The sequence below is a fragment of the Electrophorus electricus genome, chromosome 6 (genome assembly GCF_041902795.1).
Source record: "Electrophorus electricus isolate QZ-2024a chromosome 6, ASM4190279v1, whole genome shotgun sequence".
Classification (NCBI taxonomy): Eukaryota; Metazoa; Chordata; class Actinopteri; order Gymnotiformes; family Gymnotidae; genus Electrophorus; species Electrophorus electricus.
The window spans coordinates 18,178,325-18,204,427 of NC_137502.1; the positions used below are offsets into that span (position 1 = coordinate 18,178,325).

Sequence of the window (26,103 nt, forward strand, 5' to 3'; positions counted from 1 at the left end):
AAAAACAAATATGGCTTATGTTGATACACTATTATATAAGTAAGATGGGTCTCTAAACAGAATGCTCAACTAGACCTACAGGATGACTCTCACTTGTTTGATCTTACAATGCTGGAAACAAGTATGAAAGCCTACCAAGACAGTATTAAAAACAAAATCAAGATTTTAGACAAAAAATAAGGGGGAAAAAAAAGAAATCCAACTTGATGCACTAGTACAGCAAGTTCTTCTATTACTAATTAAAGCACCTAATTATCATAAATCAAAATCATTTTGAGTGGGCTCTGACTGTACCAAGCATATCACTTCATCTCTATTCATTATTGTCACTCCTAAATTTGGAAGAAGATATGCAAGCTGAGTCAAACAGTTACTTTATTTATGTCCAGGTAAAAACAAGAACCTGATGCAGTAAATTATTGCAGATCTTAGAAACCAGCACATGAACATTGGGGTCAGGAGAGTGTACAACAGCACTCCCCTTCAGCAACACACACCATGGTCTGATCCAAGCCAGAGCAGTGCCCAACAAAACAAAAAAAAAACAAAAAAACAAAAACAAAAAAAACCCAACAACAAAAAAAGCCCTAACCAAAAAAACAAAAAAACAAAAGCAGAGAATTCCACCTTGAACTGGTTGAGGAAACTGCATATAAATTTTATTCCATAAATGATTTTTTTTTGTTGTTTTGAAATGTTATCTGGCCATGAAACGATAAAATGAGACCAACCAGTCATCATCAACAGCCCCTCCCCCCCCTTTTTTAAATTAACCTTTTTGTGCTCAGCTACATTATGGGATAAGAACAGAGCTACTTCAGCTAAGCAGCACACTGCAATAGCCCACGTCTCCAGCACAGGCACATTACCCACCTAATAACAAAAAAAAGTCTACTCTATCCAACGCAAGAATACTTTTTAGCATGGAGTAGACACTCTAGATTTAAATGTTGGCCAGAAAACCATTTCAACTTTGATAAAAAAAGAAAACTTAATAATAATAATAATAATAATAAACTATACTTCCATCACTACCCGCATTTGACCACCTGCAACTTTCTTACAATTTTTCAAATGCTCGCGAAAACACACACACAAAAAAAAGGGGGGAGGGGGAGAGAAAAAAATAATAAAGAAAGAGAAACCAATTTAAATTGCAACACAAACTAGGGATGTACAATACAGAACAGAAAGCAGAAGGATTGTGTAACATGTACGGTCAGTCTGACAGGAGGCCACACGGCTATTCTATCAAATGTGTAGAATGAGTAAAATTTGCAAATGTTGGTCTGTACAAATGATCTTTGGAGCTGTAAGAGATTGCTGCCAACTGGATGATCCCTGCCCCCACCCCACCCCACCCCCAAAGCACACAGTGATGTCGTTCACCACTCTGCAGAGAAAAACATCCCCTTTATCTTTAAATATCACACAACACAGATTTTAAAACCTTCCAACCTTTTTTTCCTCTTTAAATGTTACTTAGCTAGTGATATATATACTTCAGATCTGCTTTAAATCAACATGTAATTTTTTTTTGTTTTGTCTTGTTTCTGAGATCCTGGGGAGTCTCAATGCCTTTTTCCAGTTTCAGTGGAAAAGGAGGAGGGCAGCAAATAACATTACAAGTCTCTTCAGCTTTTATTTCTAGAAGCTGCTTTTCCCTAAACAAGGCAGTACATATTTTGCCGCAACGCGGGTGCTTACCCCCCCCAAAAAAAAGAAGAAAAATAAAAAAATTAACAAGGAAGGACGTCATGATCTGTGTGGGTTTTGCGGTGGGTTGGTTGAAGGCATTTTTGCGCACGTGAGGTTGAGGGTGAGATCAGGACAGGTGGAAAGACTGCTGGCCCTCCCTTGCTGCCATTAACAGTTTCTCACGCATGATCTCAATGCTTGAGTAGTCAGGCAGCTTCAGGTAGTTCACACATGTCATGACTGACGGCAGGAAATCATCCGGGTTCTCTGTTGACTCGAACGTTTTGCGTACAATGGTCAATGGAGGGTTCAAACTCCGGAAACCTGTTCCAGGTAAAGTGGATGAGGAGTGTATCTTTAGTGGCAAAATTCTGCAAACTCTAAACCATGTGAACAATGAAATCAAACTATGTACAGCTGTTCTACACACTAAATACACAGAACCCAATGGGGAGTGTTGAGGGCTGTCTCTCACCTCCAACCGGCAGCCTGGGGCTCCCAGTCACAAACTGCAAGAAGAGTCTCTGCTGCTCGGCATCAAAGCTGCTCAGCACCTCAAACAGAAACCGCACTGCCCGACTACACACATACAAGAAAATTTGTAAGCGCACACACACACGTATGAACATGTTAATATTTTTTGTACAGATAGAAGGATATAGTATACAATACAAAGACATCTCAACTTTGACTTACAGACACAACTATGACTTACCTATCATGTGTGTATCCATGGTCAGGTCTGCAGCATTCCATAAGTGTTTTTACATCCCATGCCTCAGACTTACTGCCACACAACAGCTGGTCCAGCTGATTGAGTTTGTTAGAATTTATCAGAATTTATAATGTATTTATCATGTTTATGTGCATGCGTTTATCATTCATGTAAGTCCAATTATTAAATGCTTCTTGGGGAAAAATAAATATGATTGAATTCAATGAAAGAGTGGTGAAAGAGAGGGTGACAAACGGAATAAAGAGATGGAGCTGGATTCTGTGAAGCGAAGAGCAGGTTACCTCCTCAGGGTAGAAATACTGCAGATGGTGGAGAGGGAAGACAGACTCAAAACCTTCCCTGAAAGACTCGAACTGCCGTGATACACCTTCATTCATAGTCCAGTACACAACCAGCTATACCAAGAGAAATACAAATGCACACATACACACACATAAGCGACAATATACTACAACTAAAACAAGTAGTGTTTAGTTTGTGTGTAGTGTCTACAGCTGCAGCAGTATACAGTGTATGCAGTGTGTACAGGTAGGCTGAGTAACACAGGGTGGCTTACCCTGAGGTATTCCTCCAGATTGTGGATGGTAACAGGCACATCCTTCCCACCTTTCTTCAGCTCAATGTTGGGGAAGCCAGGCAGTGTGAAGTCTAGACCCAGATCTTCCACTGAGCAACCATTCATATTCAAACTCTCCAAGGCCTGCTGCAGGGTCTCCCTTGTCTGTGCGTGAGGGAGAGCAAGCAAGAAAGACAAAGTCTTTTAGAATTCAGATCTGAATGTGTGGACATTCACTTAGACAGGAATGTTAATCAGGGAGGGTATGTGTTGGATGTCTGTCTGTGCTCATTCCAGCCTTACGTGGGATTGGTCCTGCTCCAGTCGCTTCTTCTGTCTAATGATATCCTCCAGGTGCTGGATGGATTTGGCCACACCAGGATCAATGTTTACCAAATCTTGAGAGCTGAAGGATGACTCATTCCTCAACATCCATTTATAAAAGGGCAACCCGAGGGGCAGGTCCAGCTAGAGTACCCCAGACATAAGACAGTGTCAAAACCACAAGCCCACACACTCAGTGACATGGCAGCTGTTGGACAGTTGTATTAACATACACCCCCTAGGGGGAGGGGGAGTGTGTGCATGCATGCATGCGTGCGTGCCTGTGTGCATGCGTGCTTTATACAAAGAGAAAAAACTTTTTTTTTTTTTTTTCCAGTATTAGGGGAGAACTATGCCAGTGTAATAACAGTGTACCAGTCCTTCTGAAGATAAGCTCCAGGCAGTAGTAGTGAACTGCAGTATATCTAAGTGTAGGAGAGAGTGGTAGAAGAGTCATACCAGTCTAAAGTCCATGATGGCTTTGGCCATTAATTTGCCAAGAAAGCGGAACTTCATCTTGATCTTGGCGATGTGGGCTGGTTTGGTGCTGCGGCCAAACGGCACAGCAAACAGCCCTCTAGAACTGAACATGTACTTCGTGCCTTCCTGGCTGCCTGCACACAGGAAGCAACATAGAAAATCAGACAGAGGAGATGTCATTTTCAAATCCACAATATGAAGAGCCAAATTAAGACAATTCACTCTAGACATTTTTGTGTGTTGGCATTTTTGAGTATTTGGTACTCAAACCTTTTGGGTTGGCCAATGTGACCTCTTCCCCTCTCCACAGCCCCAGATCAGCTCTCTGCAGCTCCCGAGACACCAGTGCATAGAACTCCAGTGTCGGACCCAGACCTGTACCCACCTGAGTAAGACAGTGTGGTTTGGAATAAAGATTTTGGGCGAATAGTAACTAACTGTACTATTTCACATCTATATCAATACAGCAGTGGCTTTGGCATCGTGGACATCATAAGGGTCTTTGAATGACAAAAGGAACACAAATGAGGAAATACAGTGGTATTGACACTTTCTAATGGGTAAAGCAAGCTTATATCACATTAGCTTTATTAAAACATTAATTAGATATGGATTCACCTCATTTTCATACTGAATCTCCAGCATAGCTCTGGAGCTGCCCAAGTCTTGCATCACTGACTCTGCCTGCTTTAGGAGCTCATCTCGATTTATTGTGCGCTAAAGAGAGGGAGTGAAGGAGGGAGAAAGAGAGAGGAATATAAACCAAAGCTGTTAAAACTGTCAAAACCAGTTACATTCAAAGCATTTAGCCATAATTACAATAAACTAAAAGATTGACTTAAATATATGCAACTCAAACATTTCTTCCTATACACCTTCTTCCTGTCCAGGCGTGGGGCTACTCGACTATCCTGAGAATCTGACTGGTTGATCTCAGGGTTTGTGTCGAGTAATCTCTGCATGGCACGGTCTCGGTCAAACGCAGTCACATAGAACAACATCTGTCGTGTGTCGAATGGGAAGAAGAAAGGACTAGGACAAAGAGAGAGCCTTCATGAGAAAAAGCTAAACAATATAACGCAATCACATGAACCAAATCAAAATGTAAATACATGTACAAATATGCAGAGACAAACACAGTGAGAGACAGAGAGTACCAGGTCTTGCCAAGTTCAGTGAGCCAGGTGGGGATATTGCCAGTCATGATGACCAGTGGGTCCTGCAACTGCCTGTTGGCCTTGGCAGTCAGCTTACTGTTGATGAACTCACTCGTGGGGATAATCTCCTTACACACAGCATTCTGACACACACACACACACACACAAGGGAGGGTTGGCTCACGGATGAGTATAAGTAGACAAGCAAGTAAGTGTAAGCATGCGTGTGTGTGTGTGCGCGCGCGCGCGCATATATATATATATATATATATAAACACGCAGGAATGTTGGGGTTTAACACACTTACTTCATAGAGGTAGAACCAGTATCTGCTAATGGAGTGTAGAACCCTCAGCAGCAGGATGACCTCCATTGAGGGATCATCAAATGTGATGCCCTCTGGAGGCTCAGATATGAGGTATGCCTCTAATGGGTTAGTGACGCTTGGACACACACCGTCTGCAAGCAACACTCACACAAACAATATCATAATTGACAGCATTCTTCACTAATGTCATACTGTCTGTATGCTCCCTGTGAAACACATAGCCTGAATCAGTAGTGTGCAAACAGGCAAGTGGTTTAGTGCAGGTTCGTTCTGATCATACCATGCCACAATTCATCCTGCTTCTTAGCGTTGCGTGGGGAAGTTTTGGTGGGAGCCGTTTGTGCACGTCCTCTCTTTCCTCCAACAGCATCCTTACTGCCATCCTCGTCCTCCCTCACTGGCTTATACCTGCAGAATATGGAAGCACACCACACCCCAGCCCAGAGAAAATTAAGAAAATTACCACCATTTTACCCTAATCTATAATTTGTGATTTGTCAGTCATTGACCCTCAGTTGGGTCCAAGCAATGTTCAAGTCTGGCATTTGTGGTTATAAGCCTTAAAAAACCTAATATTGAACTGCATGTGCAACGATAATGTCAAAGGAAGCTGAAAATGATTAGTTACTTTACATAAATAATTAAGTACTATTAATAAAAATATTTCAGGAGGTATTTAAATGCATAACTTAAGTAAATGTTTTTCTACTAAAATGAGGTCCAAATTGCTTGTCCTAATTTTGAACACATTTAACTGATTTTGATAACTCAAATTAAAAACATTCCTAAAAAATTAATAGCAAAGAGGTTAAAAAGTGGACATGGAAATACCAGAACTATTAGAAATTTTTAATTCACCATGTGTATACATGTGTACGCTTGAATGAGTACCATATAGTGTGTGTTTTGGTCCAGATGCCAGCGCGCCCGAGTGGGTTGGTTTCGTCATCGGTGCTCTCTCTCTCCTCCTCTGGCTGGAGGCTAAACTGGCGCACAGCCTGGTACACGGTCATGTTGTAGGGCAGCAGGTGCTCACCAATATAAAACTGCAGCCTGTGGCGTACACTGCCTGAGTTCAGAAACTGGGCCGCCTACAGCAGAGCCAGAAGCCAAAAGGTCAGCAGGATTAAAACACATTCTCACAGCACTCAATTATTCAACCCTGGAACACAGAATTTTGTCAGATGAACTGATGCTGGCCTGGATGTCTAAAACGTTAGACCTTTCTGAGTTCAGAATTGAACCATACCAGTGATTCATCAATTTCATCATCTGAACCATCATCATCACTGTCTTCATCCTCCTCTCTGATTCGGCCATACCCTGCAGAGAAAAGAAACCAAGTTTTACATAATCAAACTCAGAAACGATGCCTGTTAGATTAGTGAGGGTACAAACATACATACCTCTAACAACAAGGTATCTTTCAATGGCCTGTACCAATGCTAGGGGATCAATTTTAACAGGTCCCCCTTTCCACTGCTTCACATTGGTGCAGTCTGGGTGTCTCTGCAGCTGGCACTTCAGCTGATGTGTGTTAAAGAACTTCAGGGCTTGAGAACCTCTGAATTAACCCACAAACATGCACAAACATTTTATTCTAAAGGGTCAAGTGGCCTGGGCAGAGGATGTATAGTGAAAAACAACTAAAACAATGAGATTAAATGGGACAGAGGCACTACCTGCTGCCATTGCCGTTCCCACTAGGGAAGTCATGCACTTTAACAGGAAACTGCTCCATCTGGCTCAGGCAGTTGTTCATCTTGTGCACTAGGGCCAGCAGTGGTCCATTCTCTGTCGGTTCCAACCGAAAGAGGGGCTCCTGCCCTGGCATCTGAAAACGCACACATACCTTCATTACAAACAAACAAACAAACACACAGAGCTGCACACACCATCTTTGGCCTGTGAAAGGCATGAAAGCCATGGTACAGAAATGGATGACATTGAGGCCACCAGGTGGCACTGGTACTCACAGGGCAGCCATAGAAGACGTGCAGAAACCTCTTGATTCGCTCATCTCTACTGACAGCATCTCGCTCACTGCAGCAGGTCAGATAGTGCAGCATCTGCTTCACCAAGCCACTGTGCTGGATCTCAAATGATGACACATCTGATTCAGACACGATACTGCAGATCTCCACCAGACACTCCACACCTCTGTCAACCTAAAAATACAAGAAAGCACATATATTTACATTGACATTTATCTGATGCCTTTATACAAAGTAACATACAATTCTGACTGAATAAAACTTGAGCAATTGAGGGTTAAGGGCCACAATCAAGATCTCAACAGTGGCAACTTGCTGGTGGTGGGGCTTGAACTGGCAACCTTCCAATTACAAGTCGAGTGCCGAGTACTTTAACCACTGAGCTACCACTGGTGTACATATATGTCCTGGTGGTCTTTTTCCTTCAAGCTCCTGTCATCTACCAAAGACCTGGAAGCTTGATATACTATGTAGGACTCTTAGCTGTCCTCAGGACTGCACGTTACTGGACAGAGATCGCAAATGTTGTTCCTGGGATCTGTTGGAGCCACTCTGTTTTGGGGGGGGGGGGGGGGGGGGGGTCACCCCTAGTGCTCCGATTACCACAGGAACCACAGTTGCCTCCGAGTACCATGGGAACCACCCTCCACATCTTTTCTAGCTCTTCCTTCAGTCCTTGGTGTTTCTCGAGCTCCGCGTGTTCCTTTTTCCTGATGATGTTCCGGAGCGATCTGGATTGCCACATCCATCACCATGTCCCTCTTCTGCTGTGTATCCACCATGACTATGTCCGGATGGTTAGCCATTACCATCTTGTCTGCCTATCTGGGAGTCTTACCTTTGGAGGCATGTCCCACTTAGACCTTGGAACTTCAAGCCCATACTAAGCACAGATATTTCTGTACACTATGTCAGCCCTGCCTGCTAACATCTTGCCCAGAATAGCAGGATGCATCTTTGTACAGCCTGCATCTGGGATCCAGCCTGGTATGGTCTGCCCAGTTGCTTCCCTCTCCTCCTTAGGCCAACTTATACCAGAGAGGTATCTGACGACTGGCAGAGCATAGGTGTTGATAACCCAGATCTTATTCTTCCCATTCAGATGACTTCTCAGGACATGCCTCACTTTTTGGAGGTATCTGGCTGTAACTACTTTCCTTGTGGCCTCTTCATGATTCCCATTTGCCTGTGGGTTTCCAAGGTACTGGTAGTTGTTATTACCTTCTGGTAGTATGATCCCCTCCCCACAATGAACATTCAGGATTCAAACTGTAATAAACACTGAACCGTGTCTGAGCTTCTAGCTCATAACTGCACCCAAACAACTCTACAAACTTCAGTTAAAATAAGCTTCTTCCTTTCCATGATGTCCAAAAGTATAGCTCATCAAAATAATCACAAAAAAATATCCATGACTGCATCAGTTTCGCCAAACAGCGTGACATGCATGTACTACACTTTCTCTGGTTAAAAAGCACATGCAATGTTTTGATGTGCACACTGCCCTCCCACACTCCATAAGTGAGGTGTCTACATTTTTGTCTAAGCATCCTGTTTGTGTCAAAACAGTTGTCAATCACACCGATTGCACCTGGATAACACTTATGAAGTAACTGGATAGCCCACTTTCCCCTTCCACCCCAACACCTTGGTACTCATAGGTATGAATGAGCATCACTGAAAGAAAATAGCTCTTTATAGCCCAATAGTAACCACGAAATCTAACAGAGGAGGGTTTTGGTTTTCTATTCAGGAACACTGCTACATGACTAACATGCATTTTGTGCTAACTAAAGGCATGCATATTTTGTGTTAGGTTACGAAGGAAAGGAACACATTTTTGAACAAAAGACGTGAGCAAGGAATTAAAGAACTTTACTAACATTCTATATACTATTTAAACATTAATTCATGAGAGATCAACTGCAAATAAAACAGTCAATAATGACAATTATTATAGTCATCATCTATATTTTATTTTATAGGTGTTCAAACCATATTTCTGAATTTATGTTCTCCTAATTTTAGATTTTTTACTTTTCCAAGGCTATCTATTATTAGGGATGGTGGACTGGCAAAGGTTTTTCAGGATGTCTTTAAAAGACACATACACAAGTAGAAATGTATTTAGCGCTCAAGTACTTCAAATTGAGCTTCCTAGACTTACATTACTACCGAATGCTAATGGGGATTTTGTCCAGGGAAATTTCAGCCCCTCTCTCTATGCTTGTGCCTAGTACTGATTATCTGCTGGTTTTAGAGGATATAATATCCACATGTTGTCCCTCGAAGTCAATGGTTACTGAATGCCATCAATTAATTGTTTCTTTTAACTTTACGGAGATTATATCTGGTCCTACTCAAACGAACATACTCTTGATTTAGTAATTTTAAATCAAGTTTTCCCAATGTGTAAAATGAAGGCACAGGACATATGTATATCTGATAATTGTGTATAATTCTGCATTTCAACACCTTTCGCATAATTCAAGTCCTACCAGCTACAGATTTCTTATGAAAGAAATATATATTTTTCGAGTGTGATTAATAAGTTCTCACAACCCCAAAGTCCTCTTTAGTACTATAAATTCAGTTTTAAAACCTGTTGTTGTTTCCCATTTTGATATGATCCCTGAAAAGTGAGAAATTCAATCATTTTTTACTGATAAAGTTGAGGCCATTAGATTTGCTGTACTGTCAACCTATGATCCTCCTGAAGTTCACTCATGCTCCACTTTCTTGAATTCAACCCTGTGTCTGTTATATCCAACTTGCATTGTAACCCATATGAAATCTTGCGATAATTGTCCCTTCATATGTTCTTAAAGAAGTATAGGATAGTTGTACCTAGTGTTTTGACCAGCATAAAATAGTCATGCCAGTTGTATTGTTCAAGTGCAAAACATTCTATGATGTATCTGCATATTAAAAATCCTAATCTGGACCAGACAGTCCTGAATAATTATGTAGGCCAATTTCTAAACCACTGATTTTATCGAAAATATTGGAAAAAGCATATTTTTCTTAAAATACATATATATATTTTTTTTACATGAAAATAATGTTTTGGGCAATATTCAGTCAGGTTTTAGGGCCCATCATGGCACAATCAGCTCTTCTGAAATTATCTAATGATTTATTGCTTTCACTTGACTCTGGTAAATGCGCTATTTTGATTATGCTTGATCTCACTGCTCCTTTTGATACAGCAGACCATGCTATTCTTTTGAAAATGTCTGAACCTTGGTGTGGGTTTTCAAGGGAAGGCATTGGTCTGGTTTTCTTCATATCTTAAAAATTATACATCTTCAGTTCAGTTGGGGAGTAAAGTCTTTTGGGGACTTGCTGGAGATAACTTTCAGCTTGTAATTAAGAACTAAAATTATGACTATTGAAAATAGACCTTAAGATCACATCAATATTATGTATTTGGAATGGCAGAGAAGATACATAATATTGATGTGATCTTAAGGTCTATTTTTCCTAACACTCAAAGAATCTTGGCATCATTTTTGACTCCTCTCTAAAATGACAGGCAAATAGGTGCTGTGGTATTTATCAGTTAAGTGGAACCACCAAGATGAAGACTATTCTATCATCCCATGATTTGGAGATATGCCTGGATTAGTGCAATTCCTTGTATAAAAGGTATTAGTCCATACTCATTAGCAGAGTTGCAACTTGTCCAAAATGTTGCTGCCACACTCCTAACCGGTACAAGGATAGTTAATTTCCATTAGTAAACAGAAGAACTGATTTTAAGATTTTGTTGTTTATTTTTATGGCATTGCATGGCCTGGCACCACAGTATATCTGCAAGTTGCTCTGCCCATACACTTCTAGCAGCTCCCTTAGGTTCTCAAGCAAATTACTGCTTACAGTTCTGAGATCTTGATCAAAACTCAAGGGAGACTACATTTTCGGATAGTAATCCAAATTTGTGGAATGATCTACCAACTAAGATGAAGGCTCCTTCTATCGCAAAATTTAAATCTAGCTTCAACGCTCAACCTTTTTCCTTGGTTTATGAGTATGGCTGATTTAAGAACGTCCCATATTCAATTGTTGATTTATATAGCTTTGGTATGGCATTTTATGGTTTCTATTTCTCAGTTTTGGTTGTTTGGTTAAATTTTATCCTGCTATTAATTTATATTATTTAATCATATTGTATTTTTGCACAGCAATTTGGTCAGCTTTGGCTGTTTTTAAATGTACTTGAGAAATAAACTGGATTCTCATTCATTTTTATCCCACATACACACTATGTATGTATAACGCATTTATGAGTAGTTCTGATCACAATGTGAGCATTTACCTGCAGGTGGAGCTGTTCTGTTGCAGTACAGAGTCTCTGCAGTACATTCAGTGCAGGGTTGCTGCCATCAATATTTTCAGAGTTAAAATAGTGCTCCACAAATTTACTGGCCTGCTCCTTTATCCACACTTTAATCTTATCCCTGTCGTAAGAAGAGAGTAGACAGGGGGGCACACAAGCACAGCATAAGGTGAAACAGGGTCAAAGCCCTACACAGAGCACTCATCTAAACAAACTTGCTAGAGAACTGCAAGAAACAAGAACTGTGTGACCATACCTGTTATTAGAGATGGAATCTTTAGGTGCGGTGCGGGCAAGGCCGCTGACCCCAGCTGTGCGAGAAGGCTCTGAGGTGGCGCTGTTGGTTTGTGTTCCCAGCTTCCCCCAGGTTTTGGGATTCAGACTAGCCAGGAAGGAGGACTTGGGAGATGGGGTAGTTGTCGGACTCTTAGCTGAGGGTGTGTGGGGTCACAGTCAAATTCTTGTTTTAAGAATGCTAAAATTATTCATTCAAACTAAACAAATGTGCAAGTTAATATCAAAGCAATGATCACAAATTACCATAGAGACAGCATAAACAGGCATTCTGCATGTGTGATGAGACTTACCATGCTATGTAAAAAGTCAGTGAGACATAACTTACCCTGATTGTCTACTTTGTCATCATCTCTGGGAGGAGAGTATTTGGGACGGCGGGGTCCTCTCTTGGGCAGCCGTTTCCTCTTCAAAACATCACTCAGCCGACTGACAGGTGCACACACCCACAAACACCCACCCCAGTATTTTATTTATGCTAAAATATAAACTTTGCTTACACAAACCAAAAGAACAATTCATGTTATTGCTACTTGATTGCTTGCTAGGAGCACTCTCTCTGTGTGCGCATGTATCTGTACCCCTGTGGGCTAAGGTCCAGTGAGTCGTCCATGCTGTGTTGAAAGCTGGGCGAACCCAAGTCTTGTGTGACACTTGAGGCAGCTGTCGTGGTTGCAGCGGTGATAGTGGTGGTGCACAGACTGGTTGTGCCACTTGTGCAAGCTTTAGGTGGGCTTGTGAGGAACGTCTCAGACTCTGCCAAGTTCTTCACCTGGTGCATTACACCTGAACAAATTACCAAACAAAGAGACAGACAGACAGACAGACAGACAGACAGACACACAAGTGTGAAAAATAATTTTTGGAGTTGTGTAGCATGTTATCATGAGGTCTAGTGAGGATTATTTTAAAGAATTACTTTCAGCAAATAAACAAAGATGAAGATTAAGGGCTTTAATCATTAAAAGGATGCAGTGCTCATATCACACTCTTTAAATGACTCCAATAAGTTCTTCTTTGTTTGTTTTAATTGAACACATTTAGTTAGAGAGGCTGTCATCTTGTGGAGAAATGTCCATTTGTGCACACGTTGCCGCAAGTGTAAATGTTTTCCCATTTACCTTCTCTTCTGAAATACACATTGAACACATCAGGCAGTTTCTGCATAAGGATTTCAGCCATCTGCAGAGAGCCCACAACGATCTTCATGTCCTGGCTGGACAGCATGGACGCAATGTGGCTATGGACAGAACACACGTGTTCAGCAATGCCGCAGAACGATTCATTCAACACTGCCATACACCATATTCATACTTTGTGTGGGCATAAAATCAAATAAAACAAGCGTATTTAATTTATTATTAAGATGCCAATTACCAGCCTTGTTGTTTGGCATCACCAGTTTCAATATAGTCTTGGCCAAAAGTTGAGACTAGCACAGGATTAGGTTTTCACAAAGTTTGCTGCTTCAGTGCAATTTGCATTAACTCTAGCTTGTGAAGAGTGTTCAGATGAATTGCAAACTTATTCCTTGCCATGAAAATTAACTTAATCACAATCACAATCGCAATTTGGTGAACAACAATGCTTTTTCCAGTATGACATCACAGCATGTCACAAGGCAAAAGTGATGATCAAAACATTGAAATGTTGGGTCCATGGCCAGGAAACTCCCCAGATCTCAATCCCATTTGAGAACCTGTGGTCAACCCTCAAAAAGAGGGTGAACACACAAACACAGAAACTGATCACTCCAAGCACTGATTAGGTAAGAATGGGCTGTTCAGTTAAGAATGGGCTATTCAGTTAAGCTTTTGCCCAGAAGCTGATATGCAGCATGCCAAGGCAAATTGCAGAGGTCTTAAAAGCTTCTACACAGTAAATATTAATTCTTTGCTTGAACTGGATGCATTTGCCAGTAAAAAGTTAAACGTATGAAATGCTAATAACCGTACTCTATACCATATAAACATCTGACAAACAAAAACAAAAGAAAAAAAAAAAAGAAGAAAAAACAGGCAGTAAACTTCAACAAAAAACTTTGGCTTTTAGTCTCAAAACCTTTGGTCACAACTGTACTGCTCCTGCCAATTAGGGAGATTAACCAAGCAAATGCTTTCTTCAAGATATTTGAAACCAGCCTGTGCCATGTAGTTTGTCTGAGTGTGCTTGGAGGAGAAAAGTCCTAGCAGTCATCAAGATTCAAGCTCATGTCTCAGAGTTAAGACATGACCCTCTTAAGCCCAGGCTTGCTGACACTGTGTCAGCAGCAACACAATTGAGCATGCAGAATATTCCAAATAAGAAATATTTCAGATGACTGAAGGCAAGATGTCAGAACACAATATTAAAAAGTGTTTGTTTTGTCCATGATGCTGCACTGCTTCATACTAACCCCCAATTACTCGCCAAGCATGGCACAGAACCACAACTGCCTTTGTTGTAAAAACATTCCATTTCAAATTAGCATTATTTCATCAAAAGGTCACCCAAATTTCCACTGGATTATGGTGGAACATGGACATTTGATAGTCACTGCTTTATATACCAAGTAATAGTGGTAGTTACTTTATACCAATTTTGTAAAAGTCAAACAGGGCACTCACATATTCCCAATTGACTGTTCAGAAAGCATTCTAGAAACACATGCCACACCACCACCAGCATTGTGGTCATTGACTAACCTGGAGACAGCATGGTTACGCAGTACATCCTTCAGGAGTTCAGCATCAGCAAAGTAGATGATTCGCAGGATGGCTCTAAGGCACTTGTGTCTGACTGCAGGTCCAGCAGAAGAGCTGTACACCTCATAGAGCACACCAAACAATGTCTTTATAAAACACTTCGCCAGCTCTGGGTCCTCCTTCATGAGCTGAGCACGTGCATCCTCACCACGCACTTCCAGGTGGCCTCCTGACAGGCAGGTACACACAGCAGGAAAAGATAAGATAAAGGGAGAGACTAACAATATTATGTCAGGGTGTTTACTGAAATCCTCAAGTGTGTGAATTAACATGTGGATACACAGATCGTGCTTGTCTCTGTTTCTCTCACTCACCAGCACTGGGGTTGGCCAGTGGGTTGGGTTTTCTCTGGATGCCACGGGCGGTGCCAGTATCCTCATTAATCTGCTGCATAGAGTTGAAGTCAATGGTGTAAACACGGCCAAGCGTTGATAGACTAATCTCATCTTCGCCATTCTGATGAGCCGTCTGACAGCACAGAAACACACAAAAAGAACCACACATGCACACAAACACCGACACAGTCATATTGTTAACCATCAGAAACCGGATCCATCCTAATCTGCGCACATTATGAATCGCTCATAATTCACATATAATGCTCCGGTCTTCAAGTACCTCAATGATACGGCTGTCAATGCGGTTGTAAGGATGCCACAGGCCTCTGTCGTCTCTCCATTGCCAGACAGCACCCTCTGTAGTATGGGCACTGCCCTTCTTCAGCATGGAATCCACAGCAAAAATGCCCTCTCTTGGCAGACATGGCATCAGCTCACTAAGGCGTGTGCACAGAGAGAGAAAGAGCAAGCAAGCATGGAATAAGGTAGAGATTTTTATAACACCACCAGGATTTTGTTAGCAGTGTGGTTTAACATGAGGTTAGCACCAAAATAGCTAATGACTGTCTGTCTTTTTTTCTTTTTTTTCCCCCCTCAGGACAGCCAGGGTGTGGTAGGAGCCACAATTGCAAAGCAAGAGAAACAAAGTGCAAACCAGATAAGGGAGGTGAGCTCATAAAGCTCTTGGGGGCTCCTGGGTACCAGATCAATCTGCTCCTGACAACTTCCGTTAGATGCCCCACACAGCAGAAAGCGCAGAGTCTCCGCTATATCTGAGTACAAACAGACAAAGACAATTATTGACCTATTGTGCACTATTTACTTGCAGTTTGTGCCATGGCAAACAATATTTAATGGTGAATACATTACCATCATGTATTACATGAAAACCACATGTATGTGTTCATTATTAAGTGTGTATTTACCAATTGTTTTCATTACCACAGGAGCTGGGACTACGAGCTGTGGATTTTTTTGGTTTACATAGCATTTCCGCCTGGGACACCCCATTTAATTTGTTCAGTTCAGAACTTATTCTACAGTGGTGTGAAAAAGTGTTTGCACCGTTCCTGATATCTTATTTTTTTGCATGTTTGTCACACTGAAATGTTTCAGATCAAAGTAACTTAAATATTAGACAAATATAACACAAGTAAACACAAAATGCAGTTTTTAAATTAAGCTTTTTATTGTTATGGGGAAAAAAATCCAAACCTACATGGCCCTGTGTGAAAAAGTGATTGCCCCCCAAATCTAATAACTGGTTGGGCCACCCTTAGCAGCAACAAATGCAATCAAGCATTTGCGATAAATGGCAATTAGTCTTTTACCGCGCTGTGGAAGAATTTTGGCCCACTCATCTTTGCAGAATTGTTGTAATTTGGCCACATTGGATTTTGGTCCACCGGCCACTCCTGGGAACAGTCACCACTGCTCCATGTTATCGCTATTTGTGGATAATGGCTCTCACTGTGGTTCGCTGGAGTCCCAAAGCTTTAGTAATGGCTTTTCCAGCCTGATGAGATCTCAATTACTTTGTATCTCATTTGTTCCAGAATTTCTTTGGATAGCAGCATGCCATCTAACTTTTGACGATCTTTTGGTCTACTTCACTTTGTCAGGCAGGTCCTATTTAAGTGATTTCTTGACTGAGAACAGGTGTGGCAGTAATCAGGCCTGGAGGTGGCTACAGAAATTGAACTCAGCTTTCCAAAGCTGTGATAAACCACAGTTAATTTATGTTTTAATGGGGGGGGGGAGGTCATCACTTTTTCACACAGGGTCATGGACGTTTGGAATTTTCTTCCCCCCTTAATCACAACCTTCATTTAAAAACTGCATTGTGCGTTTACTTGTGTTATCTTCATCTAATAGATAGACAAACACTTTCAAAGCACACCAAAGTGCCATATTAATTTCATGGCCCTACATAAAGTCAGAAAACAAAGCTTTATCCCACGGAACACTTCATAGCAAGGGCAGTAATGGCATTTCAACCTGTACTAGCACAAATTACTAATCATGGATATACTAATCATAGATAACAAGAAGTGTTTGAGCAGATCATTTATGCTCACAGATATTCCCTGGTTGCTTCTATCAGTGCATACAGATAACAAGAAAATACAGTAGTTAACATTTCAGATAAAGGTTGTTATTATAATTGAACAAATAAATGAATAAGCAAAGTAAGCAAGCCTACTTTAACCAAACTTTCAATTAATGCACAACATCTTTTGAACAATATGACTAGTGTGGCCACTAATGTCCCAGGTATCTCTCAACGTTTGCCAATTAACGTTATTTAGACCGAAATGTGGCTAGATTTCAAACTAGCAAGTTAAGCTTAGTACATGCACTTATGCCTATAGCTAGCCAAGTAAACAGCATAATGGTCAATATAAATATGGGCCAACACATGGCTACAGATGCACTAATGCATCCACACATCCATTCATCATCAACTTGGAGTAATGCATTCACTACACTATTGTGCTAAACTTGCCTCTGGTCTCTGCAACTTCCAGTAAATAATGTGTATGCTAGCAACTTGAGAAAAGCAGCTGATATATATGCATCATTCACTGCTCACTTACAATTTTAAATACAATGAAATAAAAATGTTAGATGACTAAGCCAAAACACAGTAATATTAGAAAATGACAACATGGTTGATGTAAGAACATTCAATATTTACATAGCTACACATTTATGTAACAGTACCACCTCACACCCCTTCTTTTAAAAGTTAACCTCCTTCTGCACCTGCACCCTCTAGCTTGATAAAATCGAATATTCTAATACTGTACAGCTATCAACATAAAATTTCTTAGGTCTAATACAAGTACCTGTTTACAGACTTTCAGCTGTCTACATGCAACCGTTCACCAGAAATCCCACACTGAATAGTGTGTTCTTTTGGTAAATTTCCACAACAATCATGCCTGTCCTTCTAAATGGCCTTTTAAAACATGCTTCCGGTATAAGATAACTTCAGATTTTCATTTACCATCAAAGCAACTTCGTGACATTTTAAAAGTATATGGAATGTTAGCAAAGTTCATCAATTGCTTGCTTATTAGGTCTTTGTACAAAAACACGCATTCCTTTCCTTCGTATCCTAACACATTACACGCAAGCCTTTAATTACCACAAAATGGACGTTACTCATGTAGCAGTGTTCTTGAATAGATGTGGATAACTGGATGTTTCCATTCAATGGCAGAAAAACCTGTAATCCTGCTACAAATAGTAAGTATAAATAAGAAAGCATACCATTTCTTCACGATATTGCAGCATTTACAGCATTTCCCCCAGCATAACCTTTTAGCCTAACAGCAATGAAGCTAAATTGTTTACTCTACCAACTAAGCTATAATATAGTTATAATGAAGGTTTTGGGGCACTTTGAAAATGTCTAGGACACCTAGTGGAAAATTGTGTAGTTATTGAGTAATTTCATGTATCTGCTCAAAATTGTTCACTTTATTTGACAAGCTCTACATTTCCTGACTCATCAGTGTCATGCCTGAAAATGAATCTCCAGCATCCAAACACACATTATAAACCACAAAAATAGAAGGTGCTTTTGTTTTTGGAAATTTTCTTCCGTATTAGATGAGCTCGATTGGAACCTAAATAATCCTAGATGTGAATGAATGTCTTGGCCAAAGTGTCCATTTTGAATATCTGTATCTTAATTAGAATCCTGAATGATTATTGTACTATATGTACAATTTCAAATAACTAGTGAACAGTTACAAATTATTCAAAAATTATCTTAAAACTGGAGGTGCACTTAGGGGTTTTAAGATACACACCCAAATTAAATGACAACTTTAGCCAACATGCATCCCATCTCTGCAATCATTTCAAAATGACAAAAGTGACTTTCTTCCCAGCAAAAATAAATAAATAAAGAAATTGGTTACTACCATCGTTCTTTATTTTTCCTGAGCGCAAGGTCAATGTACAGTGTATCTGCAGATGTAGTGTATTAAAAAATTACCAAATATCTCTGTTATCACTCACTGCTTACAAATTAGAAGTCTGCTAAACTGAAAGATGGTTAGCTAGATTCCTTGTGCATGCATATTTGAACAATGGGGCAACCAGCAAAAATGCACCAACTACATGGTCTGGCTAAAACAGACCAACAAAAATGCCGGACTTACTGTGCTCAGAGGAGAACACACACACACAGACACACACACACACACACACACACACACACACACACACACACACACACACACACAGACACAATGTTGCACCTTACCCAACAGCCAACTCTGAAATTTCTCTTAGGTGCCTCCTAGTCCTCAGATGGTAACCGAATCATAGATTACCAGCTAAGGAAGAGTTTACACAAATTCATGCTGATGTGCAACTGCATTTATTTGACTATTATAATGTGGCCCTATAGCTGACCCTAAAAATGCTAAAGCCCTCTAAACAGTATCTGCAGGACAACTCCTCCTTCATCTTTATATTAAAAAAAAAAAAAAAAGTCTCCCTGCTCCTGAAATCTGAAAATGATGGCTAAACGAGAGGCAGATTCTCAGGATAAATACCCACTAGTGTAATATAACACCACTATAAGTTTGTGTCTCAGCACAACAGGGCTTGTTCTAGGCTCAGATGCGCACAGTTAGAGATGTGTTTAGATTATGTATGCGTGCACAAGTGCTTAAGAAAAAGCATATTGGCCTACTCTGCTTTAACAACTGCATGGTGAGGTGTGTGTCCATGCGTGGCTTATGGCTGATTTATACTTTTGCGAAGATCCAATTAAATGTATCTGCATCCCATTGCAGAGAAGGGGGACATGAATTGGAATGGCACAAAGTGGTTGGCATATGCCCTGCCATGCACACCTCCAAAACCAAAATCTAAATCTGTGCATCAATGCCAATTGGATATCCGGTAGTTGGTGGCTGCTCACAAGACCCAAGTGATACCCGACCCAAAGTAGCAGAAAAACAGCACAGAGCAGTTTAAAGATTTGTCTGCAGAAAAGGTATGATGTTACACACATTTATATGACAAGCCCTTAAAATTGTACAAGAATGATGAAATCAGTATAAAATCTTAGAAACAGAAAAGACAAACCTTAGGTGAAGATTAATAAAATTAAGGCCAAGAGTGGGGACCCCAGGCCAGGAGCAGAGAAAGTTCAAGCACTTCTTTCTTTATTTTTTCCACCATTTTCCTTCAGTTCATATGGGGACACTACTGGGCGCCAGACTTTCTACGTTGCTCATTAATACATTCTTAATTGGATTCTGCCCCCAATGCATACGTTCATGTTATGCAATGTCTGCCTATCACAACCACACGTTTGTGGATGCGCAAATCTTCGTACATGTATAATTCAGCCTTTACACTGCTTCAACAGCTGCACAGTGAAGTGAGTGAGAGTGTGACAATTACACAGTGAGAAAGCAGGCGAGCAAGAGACTCACTCTGCTTCATTAGCTGCACGGCCAGGGTGGGACAGTTGGAGCACATCAGTGAGAACATGCGCACAACCATGATGAACATTCCAGAGCTGAGCACAGGGGGTGTAACCACCAACAGCTGCTGGATGTTGGTTAGCAGGTCCCGTGATGCCACCTGCTGCAGAAGGTTCTACACCAGACAAAAGATGAAGTCAACACACTAACCTTGTACCTGTACTTTAGTTGAGACTAAGGCTAATCTCACACTCAGCACGCATGTGTCTTCATATCTCACCTCTTCATGCTGAAAGTTGTCTACCAGCCTAGCAAAACAGAGACATGTGCTTTCCACAGATTTCTTATCCTACAGGAGAAAGGAGAAGAAAGGGAGCCAACAATAAACTATCACAAGACAGTTAAAGAAAGTAAAAAAGTTATTCTCAACCGAGGGCCACAGCAGAATAGGGAGTCATCGTGAAAAAACGAGCGAGAAAACAAAATCACTAATAAGATCAATGCAACATGCATTTAATGTACATAAAACTACATAAATCCTTTTATCAATTAGACAACATGCAGTCTGATTCACTTTCACAATGAAAAAAAAACCCAAAAAAAACAAATGCACCAAGCAAGGCCAAATTTAACACACAACCAACCAAAAAAAAAAAATTTCATATTAAATTTACAATTTTTATTCATCTACCACAAAAAAACAACCCCCTCCCAAAAAAACAAAAACATCACCACCACCACACCTGAACAAGCAGGTGTAGTGTAAATTACATTAATGTTTCAATCACAGATGTGCTCAAAGGACTGGACACAAGATGTAGGGATCACACTGTAGTGGCTCTCAATTTAAGAGACGCGAAGGTGCCATTTAAGAATCATCCTAAGGTCCTGTGAGTCGAGTGTGAGGGGTTGGAGCTCTGACCTGGTGGGTGAGCCTCTGCGTGAGCAGAGGGAGAGAGTCAGCCACAAAGTGGAACTCATCCGGGGTGATACTCTGACAGCAGTTAGCAGCTATGGCCAAGGCGTTTCTCTGGGCATTAATGCTGAAAAACTCCAGGTACAACAAGCAATCGGCAAGTCCACCCTACAGAGGAAGGGGTAAATCAAGTTCAGGCACATGGGTAATCAAACTGCAACATCCACCTGACCCTGAACAGGTTTGAAGGGACAGGATCCACGAATGGTCCCTCCAACTACAATTAAACTCTGTATATTAGTGTAAATTAGTGGCTAATACAAATGCTTCATCAGTGGAGTGTGTGTGGGGTACTTTTGACTACCTTCATATTGTTTAATTCCTACACACATGCCTGCACACATGTCTAGTTCGCAGACTAAAGCTGAGTAGTAGTGTGTTCTGTACTCACAGCCTGCAGGATTGCCTTGCTGTGCCTCCGTGACAACATTTCCAGGGCAGTCAGAGCTTGTTCTGCCACATCAATAAACTGGATAACCTGAAGCTGTTAGCAGAGTAAGAGTTGAAACATGCATTTAACTTCCTTCTCACAATCAACATGGATTCCATGTATTTTGGCTGGACTAAAGGGTTGTTCACCTTTTCCAGGAAGACAGGGATGGCATCTACCACCACAGCGGAGGAGCGGGGCAAAGCCTCCATCATGTAGGTAAGAGCACGAGAGGCATGGTTCATCTGGAGAACGAACACACACACACACACACACACACACACACACACCTCACTCAACAAGATTTCTCCCTGAACCTCTTATTTTTATATTATATATTTTTATATTATATATATATATATATATATATGAAGTATTACTTATACTCACTATATCAAAATTATGCTCCATTTGTAAAAGTGTGATCTGTGAAAAGACAAAAGAGGAGTTGAGGACATGCCAAGTCTTAACACATAAATGCATCTCAAATCAGCTGTTGCACAAAAGAACCAGGATAGCTTCACCACACATGCAGAGTTAAGACAGAAAGAGAGAGTTGGAGGGGTAGACACTGACCAGGGCAGGTACAACGCTCTTAACGGGGAATCCTCCCAGTGTCTCCTCATTGCCCATAACCAGCAGCTGGCACATTTCTATAGCAGCCTGCAACTGCTGTGACTCATCTCCTGTAGCCTGCAGGCCCTGCAGGAGCTGTTGAGCCTTAGAACCTAAGAGAAAACGGGTAAGAGGTGAAGCATCAGAGAGAAGTTGGGCAAGATGAGATAGTGGGAAAGAAAGACATGAGTGGGACGGGTAGGTAGTAGAAATGAGTAGTAGACGTTTGGGGTTAACCCGTTGTGGTTGATGTATGCACTTGTGTGTCTGCTTCGATATTTCAAATTTTTTAATGAATATCTTTGCAATAACAGAATAAATATCGTTTAAATCATTTTGTGACGCCAATTCAATTTTGTCGGTAGTGGAAGATAAGAGCCTATGGAAGGCTAGGAGATATAGGTTAAAATACATGTCATCTGCCTTGTCCCATGTCATTCGCTCGTCATGGAAGTCTTACCCATCTACTACCATAATTGATGAATGTGTGCATCAATTTGTGTGAAAGTAACCAATAGACAATCATGAAATCACTAAGGCGTCACCCCTCATGTCGTCAGAAATCTCTCTCGTTCAATCGACACCTAGTTAAATTGTGCAAAATGTTTACAGCTGCTGAAGTTGCAGCCATTTTGGAAAGTAGTGAAGAAGATAATTGCGCTTCAGAGCCAGAGGCGTTTGATTCCTTTGATGAAGAATAAAAAATAAGAGATCGATGGCTAAATGCATGTTATTTTACAATACGGATATTGGAATGGATAGCTATGGTCATATTTAGGCACACTGTCTACTACTAGTTAGCTAAATGTTGCTTCAGTGGAAAATGTTTGATAGACAAAATTGACTGTCCATGAGTGCTTACTTTGTAAACTTTGTGTGAAAGTGTAGGTGAATACCATTCAGTATGGCTAAATAAATATCTAGAGTGTCATTTTAGACAATGTATTACACATACCTATGTGCTGCTTTACTCAAATGTATTTCAGTACTTTTGTAAACTTTTGGTAAACCTATTGCAACTAATGTTTTCAGAGGGCATATGAAACTTCTAAAATTGGACCTCAATTTCAGTTTTACGGGCCATATTTCTTTTTGCACTGAATCATGACCATCATGCTATAAGTAAGTACCTTTAAAGTAAATGTAAGAAAATTTGCAAAAACAGAGAATCCCTTGAGACATCAGTGGGTTAAAAGAAACCAAAACATGTCGCAACCAAAGGAAGATAACGTATATGGAATGGTTACTAACTGGCTCCACTGCCGATGGTGCGATGAAACAGCTGGGACATGCGGGGCCCGAGGGGCCCGAACAGATGAGGTGGGAGACCACGGGCTTCCAGGAGAGCTGCAGGGAGAAATGAACTTTTATTGCAAAGCAAAGAACAAGACAACCAGAGAGAAACATGCCAGAAAATTTAAACAACAGACCCTGACAACACAGGGTACAGTCTGCTGTAAGCCCGGCAATTAGTGAAGGCTCATAATTTACACAGTGGCTACAGCAGTTTCTACTAAAGCAACCATGTGAATGGTGGCTATACCTTGGAGTCTACCCATTTCAGAGTCGTCTGACTCACTCTCCCCAGAAGTGGTCATGCCTACAGCTCCTGCAACTGAGCTAGAAGCTGCAGAGATAAGACAGAAATTAAGTCAATTGTAAATTCCCATCAACAAATCACAGGTCAAGATGGTTGGGCCGGAGGGAATTTACTGCAAGTTATCTGGCTGTATCTATGAAAGAGGTGAGTTTGACATGTGAATGCATTTGCATGCGTTTGAGACTCCATCACTGCACGCTCCCGTACCTGAAGCTCCCTGGGGGGCCTCCTCTGTGCGCGCAGTTGATGAATTGGCACCATCCTGGTTGTTATCGGAGTCAGCCATTTTGTCCTGTCGGCGAGTATCGGCTGCCCCACGCTTTCCCAGGCCTGAGCCTCGCCGACTGACAACGACATATGAAAGAGTACTGAGCACCAACTATGATTACAGTATACAAATCTAATACTTGAGACAAAAAGCAGATTAAGCAGAAAGTGCCACCAACCTAGAGCTGTAGAGAATGCCTGTGGTAGATCTCTTTCTCTCACACATACCATGACATACCAAAGTAATGAAGCACTGACCTTGTGCTGGCGCAGGAGCCCGTGGTCTTCTGCCGTGTGCTCCTCCGAAAACTGGGGAGCTCTGCTGGGGGAGACTCACTACGTTTCTTACTGGACTTTCTCAAACCTAACACACACACACACACACACACACACACACACACACACACACAGGCTTCCTTAAACCTATATTTGCAAATACATAACCTTTGTAATATAAACCTATATTACAAATATTCACCTATTACTTTGTTACAAAATACTGAAAATACTTTGATATTCCAAAACACCTGCATTAAAGTTTTTGTTTTTCTCTTCAGTGCTATAGGAAACAAACGCCATTTGTAATATTATATTACAGGTTAGGCTATTTTTGGTTTTAGCTTTATTAAAAGTACTGGGGGAAAAAAAAAACAGAATAAAATAAATGTTCAGGTTACTGTACATTCACAGACTTGAGTAAGAAAAGTGCTCAAAACAGGCAAATTTAATATATGTAGAAAAAATTATCATATTCTGAGCAACACCATTGCTTTGTGGGTTTTCAAACACTGTACAGAATCTCTCAAGATTTTTGTATCCAGAGTCTTCTCAAACGTACTTCAGAAGTTAGTATATTTTAAGAATTCACTATGCAAAATAAGAGTTGCACTGAAGAGAAAACCCCATTTTAACTTGATGGGAAATACACTAATCCACTGGGCAAACATGTTACATTGGTACTTCTGCTGCCACTTCTAGCACATTTGTGACCATCATACATGGTGGATATTTAATGAACGAGAAAAAAAAACAAGGTCTTGCTGACCATAACTAAATGAAAGCATTTATTTTTGGCTTGGAGTTAAGAAACATGGCTGCACATGACTATGCTGGTTAATTTATTTTCCCTCAGCACATTCAACTGTATAAACTATAGCCCAAATCATTACAGCTGTAGGATATTTGGTACTTTTATTTCAAAACATTCACATCACCATCTGGCAGAACAAAACAACAAGGGATTTGGCCAATCAGTACCTTTTTTGGCTTTAATTAAAAATATTCCATTCTTGAGATGAATGTTTGTGTCTTTGTGCCCTATAAGCATTCGACAAGGTCCAAGAAATGACTATTAAGTATGCAATATTTTTTTGTTTTGTTTACCATTTACAAAGATTTTTCTAATAAATTGTTGCATTACATTTGCATAATTTAGCTTTTGCTAGTTGATTAAGAAGCAGCAATGTTGCAAGTTAAAGTTGTGACTGTCAGCATACTATTAGCCACACTACTGAATCAGCTCTGGAGCTTTCTACTTTAACCAGAGAGGGCATTTTAACTCACATGCAAGCAAACCAATCACAGACTGTTACCATGTTTGTTGGAAATTGATTCTGAACTGGTAGTACTACTACTTTAAAATGTAATAAATAAACAAAATAGATGCGTAATCCTTTAAATTTTTTTGACTATGTGCAGAAAGCACGTGAACAGCACAATTATAACAATGAGGTTTATACATTGCTCAAAAAAAATTAATGGAACACTTAAA

At 40.6% G+C, this 26,103-nt stretch overlaps 1 protein-coding gene across 6 annotated transcripts in view; it reads right to left on the reverse strand.

The window, feature by feature from the left end:
• Positions 1-358: 358 nt before the first annotated feature.
• The window catches only part of trip12 (thyroid hormone receptor interactor 12), a 39,788-nt gene continuing 14,043 nt past the window's right edge, over positions 359-26,103 (reverse strand). For all 6 annotated transcript variants that reach the window (XM_081715929.1, XM_027026373.3, XM_027026377.3 and 3 more), the window contains 38 exons: positions 24,591-24,696; positions 24,273-24,409; positions 24,009-24,092; positions 23,717-23,812; positions 22,427-22,578; positions 22,241-22,276; positions 22,000-22,095; positions 21,812-21,904; positions 21,367-21,528; positions 20,725-20,793; positions 20,454-20,619; positions 15,644-15,761; positions 15,269-15,425; positions 14,965-15,118; positions 14,591-14,819; positions 13,028-13,146; positions 12,488-12,692; positions 12,235-12,335; positions 11,869-12,043; positions 11,592-11,733; positions 7,256-7,447; positions 6,962-7,113; positions 6,686-6,843; positions 6,529-6,602; positions 6,171-6,370; positions 5,560-5,687; positions 5,259-5,410; positions 4,952-5,094; positions 4,670-4,826; positions 4,413-4,511; positions 4,065-4,179; positions 3,774-3,928; positions 3,294-3,458; positions 2,991-3,155; positions 2,716-2,829; positions 2,414-2,508; positions 2,174-2,277; positions 359-2,022 (listed from right to left, as the gene is read on the reverse strand). In XM_081715929.1, coding sequence (XP_081572055.1) covers positions 1,826-2,022; positions 2,174-2,277; positions 2,414-2,508; positions 2,716-2,829; positions 2,991-3,155; positions 3,294-3,458; positions 3,774-3,928; positions 4,065-4,179; positions 4,413-4,511; positions 4,670-4,826; positions 4,952-5,094; positions 5,259-5,410; positions 5,560-5,687; positions 6,171-6,370; positions 6,529-6,602; positions 6,686-6,843; positions 6,962-7,113; positions 7,256-7,447; positions 11,592-11,733; positions 11,869-12,043; positions 12,235-12,335; positions 12,488-12,692; positions 13,028-13,146; positions 14,591-14,819; positions 14,965-15,118; positions 15,269-15,425; positions 15,644-15,761; positions 20,454-20,619; positions 20,725-20,793; positions 21,367-21,528; positions 21,812-21,904; positions 22,000-22,095; positions 22,241-22,276; positions 22,427-22,578; positions 23,717-23,812; positions 24,009-24,092; positions 24,273-24,409; positions 24,591-24,696 — 5,162 coding nt within the window. In that variant the 3' untranslated portion in view covers positions 359-1,825. The remainder of the gene's footprint in view (positions 2,023-2,173; positions 2,278-2,413; positions 2,509-2,715; positions 2,830-2,990; positions 3,156-3,293; positions 3,459-3,773; positions 3,929-4,064; positions 4,180-4,412; positions 4,512-4,669; positions 4,827-4,951; positions 5,095-5,258; positions 5,411-5,559; positions 5,688-6,170; positions 6,371-6,528; positions 6,603-6,685; positions 6,844-6,961; positions 7,114-7,255; positions 7,448-11,591; positions 11,734-11,868; positions 12,044-12,234; positions 12,336-12,487; positions 12,693-13,027; positions 13,147-14,590; positions 14,820-14,964; positions 15,119-15,268; positions 15,426-15,643; positions 15,762-20,453; positions 20,620-20,724; positions 20,794-21,366; positions 21,529-21,811; positions 21,905-21,999; positions 22,096-22,240; positions 22,277-22,426; positions 22,579-23,716; positions 23,813-24,008; positions 24,093-24,272; positions 24,410-24,590; positions 24,697-26,103) is intronic.